The following is a 22,123-nucleotide window of genomic DNA, read 5'->3' as shown; positions in this document are numbered from 1 at the left end:
TTTTGGCTCCTCTAATCTATCCTTCATTCAAATACACCATAATGAACAGTACTGACACAGCAAAATAAGCCATGTGCTAGATCTCAATTCATTACAAATACCTTCAGCAGAGACTCCCTTTAACTGTGGTTGAAAATACCCTACCCCTACATTTAAAAAGATCTTCCTGGAGTGGATGTTTGGTGCAGCAGTTAAGACATTGCTTGGAAATCCTGCTCCATGTTGGAGTTAGTTTGAGTTTCAGCTCCTTCTTCCAATTCCAGCTTCCTGCTAACATATACCCTGGGAGGCAGCAGGTGATGGCTCAAGTATTTGGGTTCCTGACATCTACCTGGAAGACATGGATTGAATTCTCAGCTCTCAGCTTTGACCTCAGTCTAGGCCCAGCTGTTGAGGTTTTTGGGGGAGTAAAATGAAAGAGAAAAGATCTCTTTCTGTGTCTCTGTTTTATTCCACTGCCTTTCAAATAAATAAAAATAAAATAAAAAATTTTAAAGACCTTCTTAAAGATTTTCCTGGAGCAAGCATTTGGCCTAGCAGCTAAGACACTAGTTAACACATCTGCAACATGTATCAGAGTACTTGGCTTCAATTCCCAATTCTGGCTCCTACCTTCAGCTTCCCGCTATCAGCTTCCCGCTAATGCAGACCCTGGGAGACAGCGGTGATGACTAAGTAACTGGGTCCCTGCCACCCATGTGGGAGACATGGATTGTGTTCCCGGCTCCAGGCTTTGGTCCAACCCAGTCCTGGTTATTGTGAGCATCTGGGGAAAGAAAACAGCAGATGGCAGTTCTCTCTGCCTCTCAAGTGAAAAACTGGATTTAGGGTGGGGTGTGGGAGAGGCAGCATCATGGCAGGACACCCACATCCCATATTGTAGTCCATGGGATCCAGTCCTGCCTCTCATTCTAATCCGGTACCTGGGAGGTAACAGATGATGACCCAAGTACTCAGGTTCCTGTCATCTACATGGGAGACCCAGATGGGACTTCCTGGTTCCAACCTGGCCAAGTCTCAGCTGTTGTGGGCATTTGAGGAATGAACCAGCAGATGGCAGATCTGTCTCTTCCTCCCTGTCATTCTAAATTAACTAATACAGGCCAGCGCCGCAGCTCACTAGGCTAATCCTCTGCCTGCGGTGCCAGTACCCCGGGTTCTGGTCCCGGTTGGGGTACTGGTTCTGTCCCGGTTGCTCCTCTTCCAGTCCAGCTCTCTGCTGTGGCCCGGGAAGGCAGCGGAGGATGGCCCAAGTGCTTGGGCCCTGCACCCGCATGGGAGACCAGGAGGAAGCACCTGGCTCCTGGCTTCGGATCAGCACAGAGCGCCGGCCATAGCAGCCATTTGGGGGGTGAACCAACAGAAGGAAGACCTTTCTGTCTCTCTCACTAACTCTGCCTATCAATAAATAATTAATTAACTAATGTAAATCGATAAATATCTTCCTGCAATGAAGAGTCTACCTCTGAACTACTACAGAGAATTTTACACCTTGTATCTCACTTCTCACCAGATACCTAAGCAATACAATCTTTGAAACTGTGCTTTTCAGGGCTGGTACTGCGCGATAGCAGGAAAGGCCACTGCCTGCAGTGCCGGCATCCCATATGGGCACCAATTCATGTCCCAACTGATCCACTTCCGATCCAGCTCCTTGCTGATGTGCCTGGGAACATGGCCCAAGTGCCTCAGCCCCTGCACCACGTGGGAAACCTGAAGAAGCTCCTGGCTCATAGCTTCAGTTTGGCCCAGCTCTGGCCGTTGAGGCCATTTGGGGAGTGAACCAGCGGATGGAAGTTCTCACTCTCTCTCTGTGATTTTGCCTTTTGAATAAATAAACCTTTAAAAAAAAGAAAAGAAAAACTCCACTTTCCACACCAAGGCACAGAGTTACTATTCTGCCAAACTTCATTCCCAGAATTAATCCAGTACAGTGACTATCTGGAATCTCTTTACCTTGGTTCTGTCTCTGTGGATACACCCTAATAATAAAACTGTTGTCAATAACAAAATGAGGTATTTTCTACATGTGAAGCCCAGGACAAAAGACTGCTCATGACTGGGAAGCTCAAAGTTATTTCTGGTTTCCAGCAATCCTCCCCTCCCTCCCCTGGTCCCTACAGGGCCAATAGCTTCTTCCTCCCTCCTGAATTCCATCACCCAATAGATGGGGGCCAAAGAAAGAAGATAACTGGCCAGTGGGCACCAATGACAAGTGAATGAAATGGGTCTTAGAATGACCCTACCTTGGCCGGTGCCACAGCTCACTAGGCTAATCCTCCGCCTTGCGGCACCAGCACACCGGGTTCTAGTCCCGGTCGGGGCACTGGATTCTGTTCTGCTTGCCCCTCTTCCAGGCCAGCTCTCTGCTGTGGCCAGGGAGTGCAGTGGAGGATGGCCCAAGTACTTGGGCCCTGAATCCCACGGGAGACCAGGAGAAGCACCTGGCTTCTGCCATTGGATCAGCACAGTGCGCCAGCCGCAGTGCGCCGGCCGCGGCGGCCATTGGAGGGTGAACCAATGGCAAATGAAGACCTTTCTCTCTGTCTCTCTCTCTCACTGTCCACTCTGCCTGTCAAAAAAAAAAAAAAAAAAAAGAATGACCCTACCTTCCTGATGACTTCTGATTTTAACCCTCATCACCTAGGGAAGAAGGTCTACATAGGAACCCAGTCTTTCCAAGCACCTGCTTCACCCAAGGAACAGGGAACCAGGGAAGTGAATCTGTTTAAGGATCTCAAGACACTTACAGTGGGGCAGGCATTTGGTGCTGTAGTTAAGATGCCCCTTGGGATGCCCACATCCTGTATCAGAGTGCCTGGGTTTAAGTCCCACCTCTGCTCTCAATTCCAGCTTTCTGCACAATCTGGGAGATAGCAGATGGTAGCTTATGTAGTTGGATCTCTGCCTTCAACATAGGAGAACTCAATCAAGTTCCAGCTCCTGGCTTTGGTCTGGTCCAGGCTCCGCTGCCATGGGTATTCAGGGAATGAACCAGCAGACAGGAGATCTCATCTCTCTACCTTTCCAATAAATAAATAACATTTTTTGAAAAAGACCCTTACAGGACCAGTGCTGTGGCACAACAGGTTAAAGCCCCATCCTGCAGCACCAACATCTCATACAGGTGCTGGTTCAAATCCCAGCTGCTCCACTTTCCATCCAGCTCCCTGCTAATGTGCCTGGGAAAGCAGCAGAGGACTGCCCAAGTGCTTGGGTTCCTGGCTTCAGATCGGCTCAGCTCTGGCCGTTGCAGCCACTTAGGGAATGAACCAGCAGATGGATAACCTCTCTCTCTCTCTGTAACACTTTCAAATAAATAAATCTAAAAAAGAAAAGACAAGACCTTGGCACTCTTACTGATTGTTCTCCAACCCCCCAAAAAAACACAACCTCCTTTTAAGCAGGATTTCCCTCCCAAAACTATCATCTTGTTGCTTTGATGAGCATTTAAAAGTCATAAATAATGTTTAAAGAACCACCAATGAATTTGACATGTATCCGCCACTGTCAAGTTCTCACCTGTCAAGAAAATAAGTTACTTAAATCTGTAAAGCTCTTTAACTCCAAGGTTTTCAAGGAGTTCGAGTCTTTAAGAACAATACTTAAATTTATTGTCTCACATAAGGTCTAATGATGGAAGCTAAGAGCTTAGGTCTCATTTACAAATATAGAAACTTCTTTCCTTTACACCTTGCAGTCCTGGCCGGGCAGCTGAGAAAGGCAAAGGGTCACTGGGAAGTGGTTGGGGCACATCCTCCTCAGGGAGGAGCAGGGAAGCCAAGCTGAAGATCAGCGACAGTCTTGACACCAGCAGGCCCACATTACTGTGCAGTAATGAACTCCAACACAGAGGGCAGTGAGCACTGAATGAGCTGAGCAGATTCTGGACATAATCGTGAAGACTTCAGTCTGAGGAACTCTGCTGGGAGGTTTCATTCGCCCCTGCGATCCCCTTTCACAGATGGGCAGTGGAACGCCAGTCTTTGCAGAACTGACTAACGGCCTTTCCGTTTCTTCATTTTTCCTCCGGCCACCTTATTCCTGACACCCATGGCACCCTCTGTGTCATCATTATCCCCAACATCCTCTCGCGCACGCTTCTTCTTTTCTCCGTGCTCCCTTAACTCCTGTAAGAAACCAGAAAGGAGGGGACTGAATTTGAGTGACTGTCACTGAGGCTAACACAGGAGCAAACACAAGTAAGCCCTGATACCTGCCATTAGCAGAAGACTATGACCCCACTCCAGACACATAAAACTGCTCACCTTACAAGAGATCACAGCATGAAAATTAAATTCATAAGGTACTATCATCACATGGCAAATTTGGAAAGATATAAGAGAATGGTCATACCCAGAACTGACCAAGGAGTTAGGAAATTCACATACACTATCATTGATGATATAATCTGCTGGCCGGCGCCGCGGCTCACTAGGCTAATCCTCCACCTTGTGGCGCCGGCACACCGGGTTCTAGTCCTGGTCGGGGCGCCAGATTCTGTCCAGGTTGCCCCTCTTGCAGGCCAGCTCTCTGCTGTGGCCAGGGAGTGCAGTGGAGGATGGCCCAAGTGCTTGGGCCCTGCACCCCATGGGAGACCAGGAGAAGCACCTGGCTCCTGGCTTCGGATCAGCGCGATGCGCCGGCCACGGCGGCCGTTGGAGAGTGAACCAACGGCAAAAGGAAGACCTTTCTCTCTCTCTGTCTCTCTCTCTCACTGTCCACTCTGCCTGTCAAAAATAAAAAAAATTTTTAAAAAAACCATAATAATAATCTGCTATTGTATTTCTGGGGAAGGAGGCAATGTGACATTTTAACTGTGTATATTCCTCAGCTCAACACTCCCAGGAATTTATTCTAAGGAAATAAGCTAAGTATGTGAAGTTATACATACTAGAATGTTCAACACAGTGCTAAATAGCAAAAAAATTACAAAAAAGCATAAACATTTATCAATGAAATCATGTTACATATCCATGAGGGAATTCTTTAAAAAATGATCACATAGATCTATATTGAAACAAAAAATGTTCATCATTTATAATCAGGTAAAGTCTAATTATGGCTAAAGAAAGAAAAACAGCCAAATATCATTAATGGTTCTCCACGGGGACTGGTTTACCCCTTCACATACTACTTTAATACTTTCTATATTTTCTGAATTTTTCCCCAATGCACATTGCTTACCAAAGTTAACACTTTTAAAAACACCAAACAAAAACTTCCACGTGGGCAGAAAAATAAAAACAAGGCTCAGAAAGCAACCCATGAGCGAAGTTCCTCCAACTCTCAGAGGAGACCTCAGGAAGCGGCAGCACTCCCCAGGGTGTGCCTCTAGAACCTTCTCATCCCCACCTCTACCGCTGCCACCACTATCAGTAGCTCTGTAGGTTCTATTAGCTTATCTGGTGATCATAAAAACCTTTAGAGATTCAGGTAATTAAGTCCAACTTATAGGACAGGAATGGACTGTGGGAGATTAGGCAAAATGTCCAAGTTCACGGTTCACAGCTGGGTCTTCTGAGTGGAGTTTTTGGGGTCATGTGATCCATACCCAGCAGCTGAGAATGTAGTCACTCTAATTAGCTCAAGTCCAAGCTTTGATTCAGGCACTCAGTTGGATGACTTAAGGCAAATTACCTATCATTTATGTGCTTTAATTTGCTCATCTTAAATCTGTAATAAAATATACCGAGCTTCAGTTTCTTACGAGGATTCACATAACCACATGTCTGACACTTGGTTAATATCATCTACATGAAAGCTGGTGAAAAAGAAAGTGGGGTGCATACCATGCGGGCAAATCTTTGGGCTTCAGCCACTCGTTCTGTCAGCATCATAACCTCATCATCCTGCGTTGGAAAGACAGGCAGTTTCTTCCCAATTAAGTGTTCTATGCGCTGGAAGAGTTCCACGTCATACCTGAGGAAGGAAAACGGGTATGGCTTTGGCTGTCCGACAATGCAAATGTGTGTCCATTCCCCAACCCCAGGGTTCTCATGCGCTAGGGTGCAGTGTGAGCCCCTGTTTGAGGAATCGGGGGCATACTCCTCCTCTGAATGCTGGCTAAGGGCAGTCTTTGTGCACCATCCATATGAAAATCACCCGCCGCATTCTCTACACACAGAAGAGCCGTGGATACCTAAACATTTGCTCCTTTTTTAAAAAAAGATCATAAATAGTTATTTTAATCCTTTCAGCATGAGGAGAAGGTCACTGCTGACTTTAGCAGCTGAAAGAAACAAGGACCACTGTGCTTCTAATGTGTCAAATACCATACTACATCTTTTACATACATCCTCTCCAGTTCTCACCAAAACCCTGGTAGGTGTTATTATTTCCATTTTTTCAAACAGGAAAACCAAGACGCAGGAGTGTAGGTGATCAGAAAAGCACAGGACAGAACCTGCCTATCACTCTGGCTTCAAAGTCCTGCTCTACGTTGCTCTGCCAATTTTTACTTACTGAGTGACAAAGGTAATAGCCTTTCCAGAGCGCCCAGCTCTAGCTGTTCGGCCTACTCGATGGATATAATCCTAAAACAAAAAGAGTTTATGAATTCAAGCTATAAAAACTGTAAGTGAAAAAACGACAGACGCAAAGTCTTACTGCAAACCTTTGAAAGAAAAGAGATTCATGTTGAAACATGGAGAAAATGGCCAGGACTGTCTCTTGAGACTAATCCATTTCATCTTTTTTATTCTTCTCGAAGTATAAAATTGTTCCAAAGGTTTCTTTCCTTTCTTTTATAGAAAGACAAATCTACAAAGCATTATCTAAACAGTTATAGGTAACATGGTATAAAGAAAAACCCTGGACCTAGAGGTTTTACCAACTGCCAGCTACACAATTATGTGCAAACCACATAACCTCTCTCAGCCTTGGTTTCCAGCTATAAAACAGTGACAGAAATACATACCCAAACTTACAGCGCTATTTGCGAAAATCACGTGACACAGCACTGTGCCTAGTCAAAATACAAAGCCAAGTGACACCCTTGTTCTCAACCAGGGGCAATTCTGTCATCCCTAGTGGACATCTGGTAACACCTAGAAACATTTCTGGTGTCTCAACCAGAAGGGTTGCATGCATGCAGTGAGGAGAGGCCACAAATTCTGCTAGCATTCCACAATGCAAAGAACAACACCCACAACAAAAAATTCACTGGCCTAAGAGGTTACTGGTGTCAAGGCTGAGAAACCCTGAGATACACCAAGAAGCACGAAGGAAAGGAGCCTGCCATGGGTCAGCACCTGCTGCTTCTGCCACTTCTGACTACGAGATCCAAAATTTGCCCTGGCAACCTACACTCACATTCATTAACGTTCTACACATGACAGAATGAAGAAATCAAAAGGTTTCTTGGTTCTGATACTTGACTAACTAAGCACAAAAAAAGTTTTATGTTGTAACTAAGGAAAGACAGAAAACATACCATTGCACACTCTAGGACTAGAAAGTCAAGTCAGAAATAAGACTCACCTTGGAATGAGTAGGAATGTCGAAGTTGACAACGACATCTACATGAGGTATGTCCAAACCTCGGCTTGCAACATCAGTTGCTAGAAGAATAGAACGAGCCTTTGCCTTAAATTTATTAAGGGATCCCAGGCGCTTGCTCTGAGATAATGAAAGAGAAATGAGAATTTTAATCTTGGAAAATTAAAGAGTCTTAGGATATAAGACATACAACCTAGACACACTGAACATAATAACCAAGGTTAAAAATTTTTATGTTTGTTTCCTCCTAAGTAGAGAATGGGGTTTCACAGGTCAAAATGGAAATACTGCACATTATGCCTAGCAGTACAAACTCTCATGTCCCATATTGAAAAATGCTCATGTCCCGGATGGGAGTACCTGGCTCAATACTAGCTCCTGATTCTAGCTTCCTGCCATGGCAAACTGTGGGGAGCAGGCAAGGGCTCAAGTAACTAGGTCCCAGCCGCCCAAGTGAGAGAACTGGATTTAGTTCCTAGCCCCTGACTCTGGCCCCTGGGGCTGTTGTGGGTATCTGAAGAGTGAACCAGCAGATGGGAGCTCTGTTTGTCTCCATCTCTCTCTGTCTCTCTGCCTCACGAATAAATGCTTTTAAAAATTAAAGACTTAGGCTAGGAAATAGCCTAAGGGACTGTGTAACATGATAGATAATTAGGAAACAACTTATTAAAATCTTCAGAGACCAGAGATCTCAACTACTATGAGGGCTACTCAGCAGTTTGCAAGCCAGACAACTCTGTGATGATCTAAGCTGGGCCTCTTGCTATCCTGAAAGGAGAAAGTAGGCATGCAGAGTGATACTGTGAAGACCATAAAGTCAGAATAAGCACAGGAACAGGCATCAATGTCATGTGCTCCTATAGTGCAAAACTGCTGTTACAAGGTTTACCTCACTTAGACTCCAGTTCATGGCTAAAGATGCCTAAGAACCCTTACCTGACTCATCTGTCCATGGAGGGGGATGGCAGTGAATCCGAGATTTCGGAGTAGCAAAGCTGTTCTCTGAGTGTTGTTACAGGTACTGCAGAATATCATAAAGGAGTTTCCAGCCAATTCATTTAGAATATAAACCAGGTAGGTGTCCTAAGTCACAAACAAACCCAAAAAAATACATGTAATCAAATCTTAAGAAAGGGTAGGAGACCTGGCATATACACTTAGATCAAGCCTACAGATGCTTCTCAATCTTCCAGACCACCAGCTGCCAGCTTTTCCTGTCTTCACTGGCACCGCCACCCCATGAACTAGGCATCAACAATCTAGGCTGAAGCCACACATAAGATATGCCCTCAGCAACCAACAACAGTCCTATGTCACACCACAAACCAGGCTCCCCTTCCTACAAAAAAAGTCAAATAAGCAGACAAGGGGAAAACTACCACGAGCATGGGGTAAAGAAGGAATTCTATCACTACATCATGACTTCATGACAGTGGGTTAACATGCTGTAAATTCCGGGCAAGTCTGACTTATCAGTGATGATGTAAGCACAACATGCACTCCGGGGCAGACAGAGCAGACGCCCATCTGAACCACAGCTCTCAGCTAATCAAATGTTGACACATTTTCAGATGCTTTGGTGAGAAGGAGAGGGAGAGGCAGGAATGATCAAAGTAAACACTTCACCTTGAATTTAGAGGGAATGAAAATATAATACTGTTGCAATTTCTCAACCGTTTGGTATTTAGAAGAAACAGCACATTTCACAGGATTCTTCAAAGCTGCTCGCTGAAGTTTTTGCACCTGAAGAAAGAAAACACTAATTCCTATATGCTCTATTCTTATTTTTACTTATTTTCACTATTTTTTATTATTGTTTTCAATATATCAATTCTTATAAAGAAGAAAACAAAAGCTCCAGAGAAGTTCACCTTCTTGGTCATGGTAGCAGAGAAGAGGAAAGTTTTCCGATCTCGGGGAATCACTTTGAGGATCTTGTCAACCTAAGGTACAAAGGAAAACACAAAAACATAACACTGACAGTGGACTCCTGCGAATCCTCTGGCTAGGAGAGGGGGCAGAGAACAACATGAAACACATCACCGTGGGCTCTGCAGACTCAAACATTCGATTTAATCCAACAAAAATTTACTGAATTCTTACTATTTGGTACTCTACCAGATGCCATAAAAAAATGCCATTCAAAGAATAGAGCAGTTTAAGTTAGTAGATTAGAGCTAATCTAAGAGAAAGGTTATCAATGAGTATTTTTTTTAAAGATTTGTTTATTTATTTGAAAGACAGTTACAGAGAGATCAGAGGCAGAGAGAGAGAGAGAGGGAAGGAGGGAGGGAGGGAGAGAGGGAGGGAGGGAGTGAGGGAGGGAAAGAGCAGTTTTCCATCTGCTGGTTCACTCCCCAGATGGCTGAAATGATCGGAGCTGGGACGATCTGAAGACAGGACCTAGGAGCTTCTTCTGGGTCTCCCACATGGGTGCAGGGGCCCAAGGACTCGGGCCTTCTTCCACTGCTTTCCCAGGAAGTGGAGCAGCCAGGATTCAAACCGGTGCCCATATGGGATGCTGGCACTGCAGGTGGTGACCTTACCTGCTATGCCACAGCGCCAGCCCCCATCATGATGAGTGGGTCATCAAAGAAAATAAAAACATTTCAAGGTGTATAAAAAGGTATAAATTAAAATGAAGTGGGACAGAAAATCTGATTCTGACATTCCTTATCTCTGAAGTCCGAGGACATTCCACAGCACGGGTGGGGAAGTTTCTGTCTGCCAAGGGCCATTTGGATATTTATAACATCATTCTTGGGCTGTACAAAATTATCAACTTAAAAAATACTATGCTATAGATTTACTGAATTTTGAGTCCTGCCTATAGTTGCCTTGGCAGGGCCAGACCAAAGGATTCTGTGAGCCAAGGGCTGAATGTTCTCCACCCCTGCAGAGAATGCTGAGACACTGACAACAGAAGACCATCAAGAATGAAAATGGGCAGCTGGGATGTTAAAATTAACTGAAACTAGGACCAGCACTGTGGCATAGTGGGTAAAGCTGCCACCTCCAATGCCGACATCCCATATGGGAGCCAGTTCGAGTCCTGGTTCCTCAACTTCTGATCCAGCTCCCTGCTGATGGCCTGGGAAAAGGAACAGAAGATGGCCCAAGTGTTTGGGCACCTGCCACCCACATGGGAGATCCAGAGGAAGCTCCTGTCTCCAGCCTGGCCCAGCTGTGGCTGTTGTAACCATCTGGGGAGTAAACCCATAGATGAAAGGTCTCTCTTTCTCTGTCTCTCTCTCTGTAACTCTTTCAAATAAATCTTTAAAAAAAAAAAAACCTAGAAATTAACTGAGACTGACGCAGTACTCACATAACACAGGTATACAATAAAACAAGTCTGAAACAGGGAATTTGAGAGATGCCTTAAAAGGAAGAAAGAAATTGAAAACTCACCTCCGTCTCAAAATCCATATTCAATATTCTGTCTGCTTCATCCATGACCAAGTATTTGAGAGCTCTTAAGTTGAAACCTTTTGTATTTTCCAAGTGGTCAATCAATCTGCCAGGGGTTGCTACCAAGAAAGGTTGAAGAGAAAGGCCAATGTCCCAGCAAGGACAAAAATAAGATAATCTCTTCCTCCCACCACCAAAAACAATTAAGAAATCAACCAACGTTACCAAAATTTGTTTCTCAAAGTTTTCCTAGCCAACACTGGTAGATCTGTCTCTAATTCAAGATGGCCAGTGTCTTGTACCCAAGTCAGCTACTCACCTATTACTATATGTGGCTTCTTTGCCAGGGCCAGAGATTGGGACATTGAATCAATTCCCCCTACAATCACAGCTACAGAAATAAAAAAGAGAACACAGAAAAGAGATCCTTCATTGTTTCCATAGTCCACTGAACATCTTTTAAATCCAATGTTGGATTTCTACTTAAATTTGTTTTCCCCTTAAAATTCATACTTTTCCCAAAGCCAAGACATTAGTTCCTGGGTCAATAACTTCTGTTAACAAACTTCCTTCTAGTCTCCTTGCACACCCATTCTCCACTCACAATGACACACTAGGCTCCCTTTCCCCTTGGACACTAACCACAGTGCACTCCAATAGAGGACCCCAAGGCTTCAAACTGCTCTGAGATCTGAAAGGCCAGCTCTCGGGTTGGGGTGAGAACCAGGGCAAACAATCGCTGCGGCGTCTCCAGCAGGGCATTCAGGATGGGCAAAGCAAAGGCCCCTGTCTTTCCAGAGCCAGTTTCTGCCAATCCAATGATATCACGACCTGCAAGAGAAAGAAAACACCTAACATCAAAGAAATGCTCTCTGCATTCTTTGCATTTTCTGCAATGGCCCAGTGCCAGGTACGAAGTAGACACTGGATGTTTGATAAAGAGGAGAAAAGAAAGCTAAGTAACAGAGAAAACAAGGCCTCTGTTCTAGAAAAGCCCCAAACCCACTGGTGAGACAAATACCCAAATGTGTTAGAACATGGCCAGGGCTTCGACAGAGGCACCTACAAAACCCAGTGCAGGCCAGCACAGCAGCTCACTAGGCTAATCCTCCACCCGTGGCACCAGCACTCTGGGTTCTAGTCCTGGCTGGGGCGCCGGATTCTGTCCCAGTTGCTCCTCTTCCAGTCCAGCTCTCTGCTGTGGCCCGGGAAAGCAGTGGAGGATGGCCCAAGTGCCTGGGCCCTGCACCCACATGGGAGACCAGGAGGAAGTACCTGGCTCCTGGCTTCGGATCAGCGCAGCATGCAGGGCATGGTGGCCATTTGTGGGGTGAACCAACAGAAAAAGGAAGACCTTTCTCTCTGCCTCTCTCTCTCTCTCACGGTCTAACTCTGCCTGTCAAAAAAAAAAAAAAAAAAAACAGTGCAAACACAAAGGAAGGAGTAACTTACTGCGCCCAGAAGGTCAGGGAAGGCTAACAGGTGATGAGTGAGCTAAACCAGAAGCCAAGAAAGGAAGGGAGGATATTCCTGTATGAGGAAAGAGGAAGGGCTTTATAGAAAAGAGCACGCATAGAAGAGTGAGAAGAGGAATTGCAGCAGAGCACAGAAGTGTTAAGGGATGAAAGGAAGAATGAACCACAAAGGAAACTCAGAAGCAAGCTAAGGAATTTTGATAAGCAGGGAATTTCAGGACTGTGGCTTTTTTTAGGAAGATACATTGCTGGCTTGATGGCATAAGGAGAGGTCAGAGAGCTAAACTCCTTAAGAACAGGTCACCATGGTTCAGTGTCTCTACTCAAGCAATACTTGGGAAATTAGCTGCAAAGCCAAGACCACAATCTCCACGCTGGCTGCAGCCCACAGGCAGCTGTGCACTAAACCCTGCCCAACGGGATTGCCCCCCACTGTGGAGTGACGCCCCCCACCTCTGCTCAGGTGCTGCTCATGCTGTCCAGTGACCATGCAGCTGCTGAGAAGGCAGTTCTCCACAAGATAATCCGACAACAAAGCCCTTCGCTCTGAGGCAACCTGAACAGGACTTCTGTCCTCACAGTCTACAAGGATTTAGGAGCAGGCCTTTGGTACGCAGTTAAGACACTCCATCCCATATCTGAATTCTTGGGTTCAACTTCCAGCTCTGCTTCCAATTCCAGCTTCCTGCTAACATGCACCCCTGGGAGGCCACAGGCAATGGCTCAAGTACTTGTATTCCTGCCATTCGAGTGGACAACCTGGACTGAATTCCTGACCCCTAGCTTCAGCCTGGCCAGCCCTGGCTGTTAAGCATTTGGGGAGAGAACAAAAGGATGGGACCTTGTCTCGCCCCCTCTCTCTTTCCCTCTGTCTAAGGATGAAAACAAAGGTAAATTCCTTTTACTCTTTAAAATTAAATGATTTTTTAAAAACTTTCTTTTCAAAAATAAACAAATAAAAGGACATAAACAACAAGACTAAGGAAAACAAGAACTTAAGGAAGATACCACACTTAATTCAGGGAGATGAGATGGGAGCCTGACCTAAGGCAAGTCAGTGAAGATAGGAACAAGTGACAACTCAAAAGAAACTAGAGGTAATATAGGTGATATGCACACAATTTCTTTAGTATGGGAAACAGAAATCCTAAGATAGATGCTAGAGACCAGTACTGTGGCACAACAGGTTAGCCCACCTCCTGCAATGCCGGCATCCCATATGAGCACTGGTTCCAGTCCCCGTTGCTCCACTTTTGATCTAGCTCCCTGCTAATGTGCATGGGAAAGCAGCAGCAGATGGTCCCTGACACCTAAGGGGGAGACTTGGATGGAGTTTCAGGCTCCTGGCTTCAGCCTGGTCCAGCCCCAGCTGCTGCAGCAATTTAGAGAATAAACCAACAAATGGAAGATCTTTCCCTCCCTCTCTCTGTTACTCTGTCTTTCAGATAAATAAAAACAAATCTTTAAAAAAAAAAAAAATTCAAGGGGCCTGTACTGTGGTACAGCAGGTTAAAGCCCCAGCCCACAGCGCTGGCATCTCATATGGGTGCCAGTTCAAGTCCCGGCTGTTCCACTTCTGATCCAGCTCCCTGTTAATGCACCTGGAAAGGCAGCAGAGGATGGTCCAAGTCCTTGGGACCCTGAACTCCCATGGGTGACCCGGAAGAATCTCCTGGCTCCTGGCCTTGGATCAGCCCAGCTCCGGCCATTATAGCCATTTGGGGAGTGCAGCAGGTTGAAGCCGCTACCTCCGACACCAGCATCCCATATTGGAGCACTGGTCCAAGTCCCAGCTGCTCTGCTCTCAATCCAGTGCCCTGTTAATGTGTCTGGGGAAGAAGCAGAAGATGGCCCACGTATTTGGACCCCTGCATCCACATAGGAGACCTGGATGGAATTCCAGGCTCTTGGCTTTGGCCTGGCCCAGCCCCGGTTGTTGCAGTTATTTGAGGAAGTGAATCAGCGGATAGAAGAGCTCTCTCACTCTGCCTCTCCCTTTTTCAAATAAACAAATTTTAAAATAATAATAATAAATCAACTCCCAAAGGTGCTCCAGTGCCTTAGAACTACAAAGGCAAATTTCCAAGTCCCTTACAATCTGGCTCAATCACCTTACTAAACCTTTACCATTCTGTGTTAAGTAACTGCAAATCTCCATACCTGCCCATTCTTTCCAGCTTCCTTGGCTTTTTTTCATGCTGTTCCATAGGCCTAAGAAGTCCTCCTGGGGCTGGTGCTGTGGCATAGCAGGCATCCCACATAGGCGCCAGTTAACTCCCGGCTGCTCCAATTCCGATCCAGCTCCCTGCTAATGTGCCTGGGAAAGCAGCCCAGTGCTAGAGCCTCTGCCACCCACATGGGAAAACCAGAAGCAGCTCCTGGCTCCTGGCTTTGGCCCAGCCCTGGCCACTGTGGCCATTTGGCAAGTGAACCAGTGGATGGAAGATTTTTCTGTCTCTGTCTCTCTCTCTCTAACTCTGCCTTTCAAATAAAAATAAACCTTAAAAAAAATTTTTTTTAAGAAAGAAAGTCCTGGGGCCGGTGCTGTTGAAGTGCTGGCATCCCATATGTCAAGTCCCGGCTGCTCCACTTCCGATCCAGCTCTCTGCTATGGCCTGGGAAAGCAGTAGAAGATGGCCCAAGTGCTTGGGCCCCTGCACCCCTGTGGGAGACCCAGAGGAAGCTCCTGGGTCCTGGCTTCGGATCAGTGCAGCTCCAGCCATTGAGGTCAACTGGGGAGTGAACCAGCAGATGGAAGACCTCTCTCTCTCTCTCTCTCTCTCTGCCTCTCCTCTCTCTGTGTAACTCTGACTTTCAAATAAATAAATAAATCTTAAAAAAAAAAAAAAGAGAGAGAGGCAGAAAGACGGAGAGAGAGAAAGATAGAACTTTTTTTTTTAAAGATTTATTTATGTATTTATTGGAAAGGCAGAGTTACACAGAGGCAGAAGCAGAGAGAGAGAGACAGAGAGACAAAGACAGGTCTTCCATCTGCTGGTTCACTCCCCAGAAGGCCACAAATGCTGGAGCTGCGCCGATCCAAAGCCAGGAGCCAGGGGCTTCTTCTGGGTCTCCCATGCATGTGCAGAGGCCCAAGGACTTGCACCATCTTCCACTGCTTCCCCAGGCCATAGCAGACAACTGGATCAGAAGTGGAGCAGCCAGGACTTGAACCAGCATCCATATGGGATGCCAGCACTGCAGGCAGTGGCTTTACCCACAACGCCATGGCACCAGCCCCAAGAGAGAACTTTCTTCTGCTGGTTCACTCCTCAAATGGCATAATGGCCAGAGCTGAGCTGGTCCAAAGCCAAGAGCCAGGAGGTTCTTCTGGGTCTCCCACGTGGGTGAAGGGGCCCAAGAACTTGGATCATCCTCAGCCACTTTCCCAGGCACATTAGCAGGGAGCTGGATCATAAGTGGAGCAGCCAGGACTCCAACCAGCACCACAGGTGGTGGCTTTACCAGCTACACCACAGCACTAGTCCCAAAATCCTTCTAAGTCTTCAAAGTTAGCTCAAATGTCTTCCCAACTCCCTAGCCAAATAAATCAAATGAAATAAATCTTCTCAAATCTACTCCAATTAGAATGGACAACTCTCTGTGTGTACCTGGAATATAATTTCTTATGTCCCTGTTCACCCTGTCACAAATTTATAATTACATTATCAGACTGTAGTCTTGCAGAGGACAGACTCTTACCACCTAGCACCTCAATACATCAAATACTTAGTAACTACTTATGGAAGGAGCAGATGGAATTAGAGTAAGCCTGATCCATTCTCCATATGACAGCTCTTCACATCATTAAAACTAGTCATTATCATCTATCTCTTCTCCAGGCCAAATGCATTCAGCTTATCTATTTTGTGACTATCCTTTTCTTATTTTTCATTTTATTTGAAAAGTAGAGAGAGGAAGAGAGGGAGAGAGAGAGAGGGAGAGAGGGAGGGAGGGAGGGAGGGAGGGAGAGGAGGGGAGAGGAAGAGATAGAGAGAGAGATCATCCATCTGCTAGTTCACATTCCAAATGTCTGCCCCAGCCAAAAGCTAGGAACTTAATCCGGGTCTTCCAAGCAGGTGACAAGGACTTAAGTACTTGAACCATCACTTGCTGCCTCCCAGGATGGACATTAGTAGGAAGCTGGAATAGGGAACAGATTAGCAAGAAGCCTGATTGGAACCCAAGAACTCTAATAAGGGATGGGAGCATCCCAAGAAGCCATTTAACTGCTATACCAAAAGCCCATCCCTATTTGTGAGTAATCTTGACACTATATCATAGGCATTGTCCCTCAGCTGGTCCCAGGAAACTGTGGTCTCCAAATCTAAGAAATATGGTACTCTAGGTATGTTCTAACAGACACAAAGCACTACTGTCTCTCTACACTCTAGAAGCTGTTCATCTTAGACATATGTGAGAGGAATTTGGGGTGAGGAGGGTCTTGAGCTCTATGAAATTATGCATAAAATTTTATGTGTAGATATTTTTGGGAAGAGGGGACTCCAGAAACATAATACTCTTCTTATAGCAATGTAGCTAAGATTACATTCACTTCTCTGGGGTTTATTTTTTAAATATTTATTTATTTATTCGAAGGGCAGAGCTACAAGGAGGCAGAGGCAGAGAGAGAGAGAGAGAGAGGTCTTCCATCTGCTGGTTCACTACCCAAATGGCCACAACAGCCAGAGCTGGGCCAGGCCAAAGCCAGGAGCCAGGAGCTTCTTCCAGGTCTCCCACGTGAGTGCAGGGGCCCAAGCACTTGGGCCATCTTCTACTGCTTTCCCAGGCCATAGCAGAGAGCTGGATGGGAAGTGGAGCAACCAGGACTTGAATCGGCGCCCAGATGAGATGCCAGCACTGCAGGCAGCCACTTTACCAATTACGCCCCTCTCTGGGATCTTCATGCACTCCAGTTGGCGAACGCCTTTGGGTCTCTTACAGCCCACCCTAATCCTGTAAAGTTAGTACTTTAAGTATCAAGAGCAGAGATTTACTTCTATTCTTATTAAAGTGCAGCTCGTTAGTTTCCGCCCGGTAGCTATCAACCAGCAGTTTAACCATTCTTCTGCAGAGCTCATAAAGAAGCCTCACAGCAATGGCCCTCCACTCCTCTGGACACAAATACATGCCTGAGGTGATCCTACACCTATGTGCGCACCCACTGACGCCTAATTCCCAGCAAGGTTCTCACTAATACACTTTTACCCAATGCTTCCTTACAGGCCCTACCTGCGTTGGAGAACAAATCTCTTCAGCCACTAAGACAAAGTAAGCTCAGTAAACCAAGAAATCATTGACTTTTTCAAAAGCCAGTAAATCCACACATGTTATCTTTGGAGATCCTATCTTTATTTCACTTTATGCATGTAAGTAATTGCTGTCAAAAGTGGTTTTTAATTGAGTTTAACTTCACGTTAAATATGTGCCAGGCCAGGCCGTCGCCATGGCTCACTTGGTTAATCCTCCACCTGCGGTGCCAGCATCCCATATGGGTGCGGGATTCTAGTCCCGGTTGCTCCTCTTCCAGTCCAGCTCTCTGCTGTGGCCCGGGAAGGCAGTGGAGGATGGCCCTGCACCCGCATGGGAGACCAGGAAGAAGCACCCGGCTCCTGGCTTCAGATCGGAGCAGCACCGGCCTTGGCGGCCATTTGGGGGGTGAACCAACGGAAGGAAGACCTTTCTCTCTGTCTCTCTCTCTGTCTATAACTCTACCTGTTAAATAAATAAAAAAAAATCTATATATATATGATACATACATATATATATATGTGTGTGCCAGGCCAACATACCTTGTAAGGCCAAAGGAATAGCTTCAATCTGGATCTTGGTGGGCTTTGTCCATCCCAACTGGTCGCAGGCTTCACACAACACATCTGTCACACCCTTAGAATTCAGAAAAACACACCTTAGCCACCTACACAGGTCATGTCCTGGCACTTAACAGACCCTGTCAGAGGCATCCTGCTGGTGACATGTACAGCCTTTATGACAGATTTAAAAGATATTTATTGTGCACCTCAGAACTCGCTCTTTAACAATGAGACTTGTTTTTCTTATCTAATTACCAAGGCTCTGCGAGGTTAGTGCTTAACTATTAGACCCAATTTACAGATGTGCAAAACGAGGCGGAGAGCTGCAACAAACTTGTCTCTAGCAAGTGACTGGGTAAGAATTTAAGTCTGATTGGTTTACCTGACTCCAAAGTTCCCACCATAGAAACACCGGCTAAAGTACAATCTCCCGGACAGGTAACAAACATGGCCATAATGAGGAGGAGAAAGAAGCAAATTGGGCCCCTGAGGGTCCGACAGCTGTCCCACCACCCACTCAGGCCAGGGGAGCACGTCCGAGACACGAGCTTCCGAAATTCTGGGCAAAACCGGAGGCAGGCCCCGAGATGTTTCTGTACGATACTGGCCGGGATCTACGGCAACCGAGCCCTGCCTGAGCAGGAGCATTAGAAGACGCCGGCACCCCCCCACCCCCAAACTCTCACCAGATCTTTAAACGTTTTAGTTTCCTCCTCCTCCACTGCAGCCTCGGAAACTTCGGACGGAGAATCGTGCTCCACGGACGCCGCCATCTTGTTCGCCGGTTCCCGGAAGTAGGTCGGCAACGCGCGGGAAGCTGGGAAATGTAGTTTTAGCTCTGCCCAGAGGGCGTGTCCTGAGCGCCCCCTGCGGGCTGCCCGGGGTTTGCAGCTGCCAGACAGGAAAAGTGGTAAGTTAGGGATGGGTATAAACTTGCGACCCAGTGGAATTGAACAGAGTGCAGGAAGAGACTGGTGACCAGAGTCCCCAGCTTCCCATTAGATCTCCTTTTAATTATATTAATTTGTTTGCTGGAAAGGCAAAGAGAGAGAGATCTTCCATTCACTGGTTGGTTGACTCCGGAGGCTTCCCTACCTGTCTTGCCTGTTACCCACTTTTCTAACCATAGCATTTGGAACAGACTGGCAGCACAGCACTATTTCTTGGTTATTTCATTCATTTATCCAGGAATGTTCGTTGAGAGGCTGACATATTCTAGGACTGTGCTAGCTGCCTGGTGAATGGGACCATGTCCCCTGCACTGATGAAGAGCAGACAGTAAGCAGTCACAGATCATTACAAATCATGAAAAGTGCTACAATGTAACAACCTAAAATGACAGAGTAACCTGGGGAGGGTGAGTTGTGGGGATAATTCTGTGGTTAGGAAGTCCTCTCTGAGGCAGTAGCATTTGAGCTGAGATCTTACTAATGGACAAGAGAAAGCCCTTTAAGAATCCATTAAAAAATATTCCAGACTGCAAAGAACTGCAAGTGCAAAGGCCCTGAGGCCAGTTAGACTGCTCTAGAAAGAAATCTAGGGCAAACTGAGTACATTGCATGCCTTTGTGCCAGCAAATGCCCTCCTGTATCCTATCATGCAGGTTCTGGAAGTTCATTGCAACAATATTCCTGGAGGTAGGCAGGTGGGGGCAGTCTGATGTCCACCTGGGAAAGTGGATGGTTGGACTGTGTATGTAGTGTGTACAAACATACCACTGGCAGTGTGGTCTAAACCTCAGATTCCTAGTGGTAAGAAAGGCATAGCAGGTAAAGTCACTGCCTATGATGCCAGCATCCCATAGGAGCACTGGTTCATGTCTGGCTGCACCACTTTCAACCCAGCTTCTTACTAGTGGCCTGGAAAAAGCAGCAGAAGTTGGCCCAAGTGTTTGGGCCCAATAAACCCACCTGGAAGACACAGATGAAGCTCTTGGCTTTGGTTTCTGGCTTCAGCCTGGGCCAGCCCTGGCCATTGCAACCATCTAGGGAACCAGTGGATGGATTCTCTCTCTCTCTCTCTCTCTTTCTCTTTCTCTTTCTTTCTCTCTCTTTCTTTAATTTTGACTTTCAAAATAAATAAATAAATAAATCTTAAAAGAAAGGTGTCAAATTTATCATGTATATTCAAAATACATGTGCACAAGATATTGCATTCTGGTAGAAGACATACAAACATGGCCACCCTCTCATTTTTCTTAGAACTCGGATTTAGGCCCCGGAGATCATCTCTAAGTGGATAAAACACCTTGAGATAAGAAGAAATTGACTCACCCCAAAGACAGTCTCCCTCTGCCTCCCCCCACCCAGCTCTGGCTCACCCTCTTCTGTTTCTGTGTCCCATAGACCTGCTGGGGAACCTGTACTCTTTGTTTGACAAATAAGGAACTCAAGTCTCAGCGGTCCCAGGTCACACAGCAAGGTCACAAGAGACAAGACTAGAACCCAAGCCCCTGGAAGTGCGGAGGAACCCCTCTGTGGACGGGAACGTGGTCTTACGTAAGCAACAGCAGCCTTCTCCTGCTTTGTCAGAGTTTGCTTCCCTTGGAGTTACTCTCCGGTTTCATTTGGGAGAATGGAAGGGGAGCTGAGGAGGGGTCAGAGAGAGTGAGTGGTAGGACTAGCAGGGGGCAGGAGGGCTGAGATTAGAGACTTGAAAGGGGTGCCCAGATGTGAAGGATCATGAGGGCCATCAGCTTGTACATGAAATAACATCCCACATCACCCAAGCTTTGCCCAAACGCGTTACGCAAAGAACGAAGGATTGCTTGTAGGATTCCTGGAGGCCAGCTGCTGCTTTAAATGGAAACTGACTTAAACCAGCCCACTGCTATTGCATCAGCAAATCCTCTCTGGACAGAAGTCTTTTCTGTTTGTTCTTGGATAATTCAGACTTGGGCTATTTTTAAAACTTCCTCTGGTGCCAGTGTCCCCAAGGCACTGAGGGCCGCGGAGAGGGTGTGGCTGTCATGGTGGCAGCACCAGCCTCGTTCCGTTGCTTGGTCCAGAGCCTGCTGATGAGGCCTGGGCCCTCCTTCACCCAGCACCCAGCCCCGAGACAGGACCCAGGTCAGCCCCACCGAGAGAGTGCAGCGGGCTCCTAAGAAGACAACCTGCGTCACTCGAGGACATTATGGGCTTTGGTCTCTTCCTACCAGGCTTGGAGTGCTTGGATATTTATATTGTGGTCTTGGAAGTCGCAGAGGTCCATGCTAGCAATGGAGCCAGGTCACGTCCTGTGCTTTCAGAACAATGAGGAAGGGTAGGGAGGAAATCTAAATAAACACTCCAGACGATCAAGGGGGAAGCAAGCCTGAAACAATATACAGGCTCCAGCAGGACAGCTCCCAGTCGCTGACCCCAGCTCACTGAGCAAGCCTGCCACGGGCCCTGGGCACTTTTGCTTGTGGGAAGCCCTTCCTTCCCAAAATAAAATTTACAAGTGCATTTGCACAAAGATAAACGTGCTGATAAGTTGTATTAAAATATTTCCTTTGACTTAAAAGTTCACATTGTTCTTGTGATTTTAGAAGGAATTGAAACCTAGAAGTACAGTGGGCGGGGCCAGCGTTGTGGTACAGTGGGCTAAACTGCCATCTGCGCCACTGCTGCCAGTCCCAGCTGCTCTGCTTCTAATCCAGCCCTAGGTTAATGCATCTAGGAAGTAGCAGCAGATCACCCAAGTGCTTGGGCCACTGCTACCCATGTGGGAGACCCAGACAGAGTTCCAGGCTCCTGTCTTCAGCCTCATCTACCCTAGGCCATTTGTGGCCATTTGGGGAGTGAAACAGAAGATAGGAGATCCCTGTCTTACTCTTTCTCTCTGCCACTCTGCACTTCAAATAAATAAACCTTTAAATAAATAAACAAGGGGCTGGAGTTGTGGTGTAGCAGGTAAAGCCACTGCCTGTGAAGTTGGTATGGCATA

At 46.5% G+C, this 22,123-nt stretch overlaps 1 protein-coding gene across 1 annotated transcript; it reads right to left on the bottom strand.

The window, feature by feature from the left end:
• Positions 1-3,591: 3,591 nt before the first annotated feature.
• DDX47 (DEAD-box helicase 47) lies at positions 3,592-18,992 on the bottom strand. The gene is made up of 12 exons (XM_002712659.6): positions 18,883-18,992; positions 18,176-18,269; positions 11,551-11,739; positions 11,228-11,299; positions 10,909-11,027; positions 9,372-9,443; positions 9,127-9,243; positions 8,437-8,583; positions 7,483-7,620; positions 6,466-6,536; positions 5,793-5,922; positions 3,592-4,130 (listed from the first exon to the last, which is right to left on the bottom strand). Exons 1-12 carry the CDS (start codon positions 18,967-18,969, stop codon positions 3,999-4,001), a joined length of 1,368 nt encoding a protein of 455 aa, XP_002712705.1. The 5' UTR covers positions 18,970-18,992; the 3' UTR covers positions 3,592-3,998.
• Positions 18,993-22,123: the final 3,131 nt, after the last annotated feature.

The sequence above is a fragment of the Oryctolagus cuniculus genome, chromosome 9 (genome assembly GCF_051225735.1).
Source record: "Oryctolagus cuniculus isolate XC-2025 breed Fujian yellow rabbit chromosome 9, ASM5122573v1, whole genome shotgun sequence".
Taxonomy (NCBI): Eukaryota; Metazoa; Chordata; class Mammalia; order Lagomorpha; family Leporidae; genus Oryctolagus; species Oryctolagus cuniculus.
This window is presented reverse-complemented; position numbering and strand designations above follow the sequence as displayed.

Bases quoted from the DNA above. Each gene is read 5' to 3' on its own strand.
- DDX47 (XM_002712659.6), bottom strand. From the start codon at position 18,969: ATGGCGGCGTCCGTGGAGCACGATTCTCCGTCCGAAGTTTCCGAGGCT. The intron at 18,270-18,882 runs GTGAGAGTTTGG...CTGAATTCTAAG, and splicing joins CTAAAACGTTTAAAGATCTG to GGTGTGACAGATGTGTTGTG. The intron at 5,923-6,465 runs GTAAGTAAAAAT...TTCCTTCCTCAG, and splicing joins GCTATTACCTTTGTCACTCA to GTATGACGTGGAACTCTTCC.